General features: G+C 40.6%; 1 protein-coding gene across 1 annotated transcript in view; it reads left to right on the top strand.

Annotated features, from left to right (window-relative positions):
- The first annotated feature begins 639 nt into the window (after window positions 1-639).
- LOC105310082 (olfactory receptor 4C16-like) overlaps window positions 640-1676 on the top strand; it is a 1306-nt gene continuing 269 nt past the window's right edge. Inside the window, exon 1 of the mRNA XM_011386301.1 lies at window positions 640-1397. Within this exon, the coding sequence (XP_011384603.1) occupies window positions 640-1397 (758 nt within the window). The remainder of the gene's footprint in view (window positions 1398-1676) is intronic.

The following is a 1676-nucleotide window of genomic DNA, read 5'->3' as shown; positions in this document are numbered from 1 at the left end:
GTGTGAGTGTGTGGATGTGTGTGATTCCTCTGCGAACCCAGTGATGAATGGTGTTAACACATCTCTGGAAAAAGTGGACATGTATTCATTCACGGAGACACACAAAAATGTGCAGCATATCAGAAGGATGTGAAAAACTTAAAAGCTCTTCTTGCATTATTTAAAGGCTAAGATTTCATGTAAAAATTGTCAAATGCTTAAGATAACCATTTCTGTAAGTGTCAGAGTTTCAAAATGTTCCATGGACATGTGGTGCTATTTAGAGTGCAACATCTTTTACACCAGGTTAGTATTATAAGAAAAGGTACAAAGGAAGCCTTTAGAATACAGGTGAAAAAAGTCTTTTATCACAAAGCAATCACTGAAGGCTGACAGGGGAGACTTGTGTTTGAAGAGTGCTGTAGGAACATGTTACATTCATGAGCTTGTCTGAGACCTATAAGGACCCTATGATGTGGTCATGTCAAATTCAGGAGCACAGAGTTGAGATGACGTATTAAGAAACTATAGCTAAAAGGAGGAGTATTTATTTTTCTGAAAATATTTCATAGAATCACCTATCACACCATGAATTAATTCCTTTATATTTTTTGCAGATAAACCATTGCACTCTCACTCCTTCTCCTCATTCATGAAATCATGCAGCTGAATAATAATGTGACTGAGTTCATTCTGCTTGGGTTGACTCAGGATCCTCTTAGGAAGAAAATAGTGTTTGTCACTTTTTTGCTTTTCTATTTGGGGACATTGCTGGGTAACTTTCTGATTATTACCACTATCAAGACCAGTCAGACACTTGGGAGTCCAATGTACTTCTTCCTTTTCCATTTATCCTTATCCGATACCTGCTTCTCTACTTCCATAGCACCTAGAATGATTGTGGATGCCCTTTTGAAGAATGCCACTATCTCTTTCAGTGAGTGCATAGTCCAAGTGTTTTCATTTCACTTCTTTGGCTGCCTGGAGATCTTCATCCTGATCCTCATGGCCCTTGATCGCTACGTGGCCATCTGTAAGCCTCTGCATTACATGACCATCATGAGCCGACGGGTCTGTGGTATGTTGGTGGCTGTGGCTTGGGTGGGGTCCTGCGTGCATTCTTTAGCTCAGATTTTTCTGGCCTTGAGTTTACCCTACTGTGGTCCCAATGTAATTGATCACTACTTATGTGACTTGCAGCCCTTGTTGCAACTTGCTTGTGCAAACACCTACATAATCAATCTACTCTTGGTGTCCAACAGTGGGGCCATCTGTACAGTGAGTTTTGTTATCCTGATGTTCTCCTATGTTGTCATTTTGTATTCTCTGAGAAACCACAGTGCTGAAGGGAGGAGAAAAGCCCTCTCCACCTGTATCTCCCACATCATTGTGGTCATTTTGACCTTTGGTCCTTGCATATTTATATACATACGCCCTGCAACCACTTTCTCCATGGATAAGATGATAACTGTGTTTTATACCCTTGTAACACCTTTGCTGAACCCTCTGATTTATACGCTGAGGAACGCAGAAGTGAAGAGTGCCATGAAGAAGTTATGCAGCAAGAATTCGATCATAGATGACAGATAATAAATGGAAGTTCAATCAAAAAATGGGCAGAGGACCTGAACGGACACTTCTCCCTAGAGGACATTCAAATGGCCAACAAATATATGACAAGATGCTGAACATCTCTA

The sequence above is a fragment of the Pteropus vampyrus genome, unplaced genomic scaffold, assembly GCF_000151845.1.
Source record: "Pteropus vampyrus isolate Shadow unplaced genomic scaffold, Pvam_2.0 Scaffold1058, whole genome shotgun sequence".
Lineage (NCBI taxonomy): Eukaryota > Metazoa > Chordata > Mammalia > Chiroptera > Pteropodidae > Pteropus > Pteropus vampyrus.
Note: the sequence above shows the minus strand (reverse complement) of the source record. Positions and strands in the feature narration are given on the sequence as shown.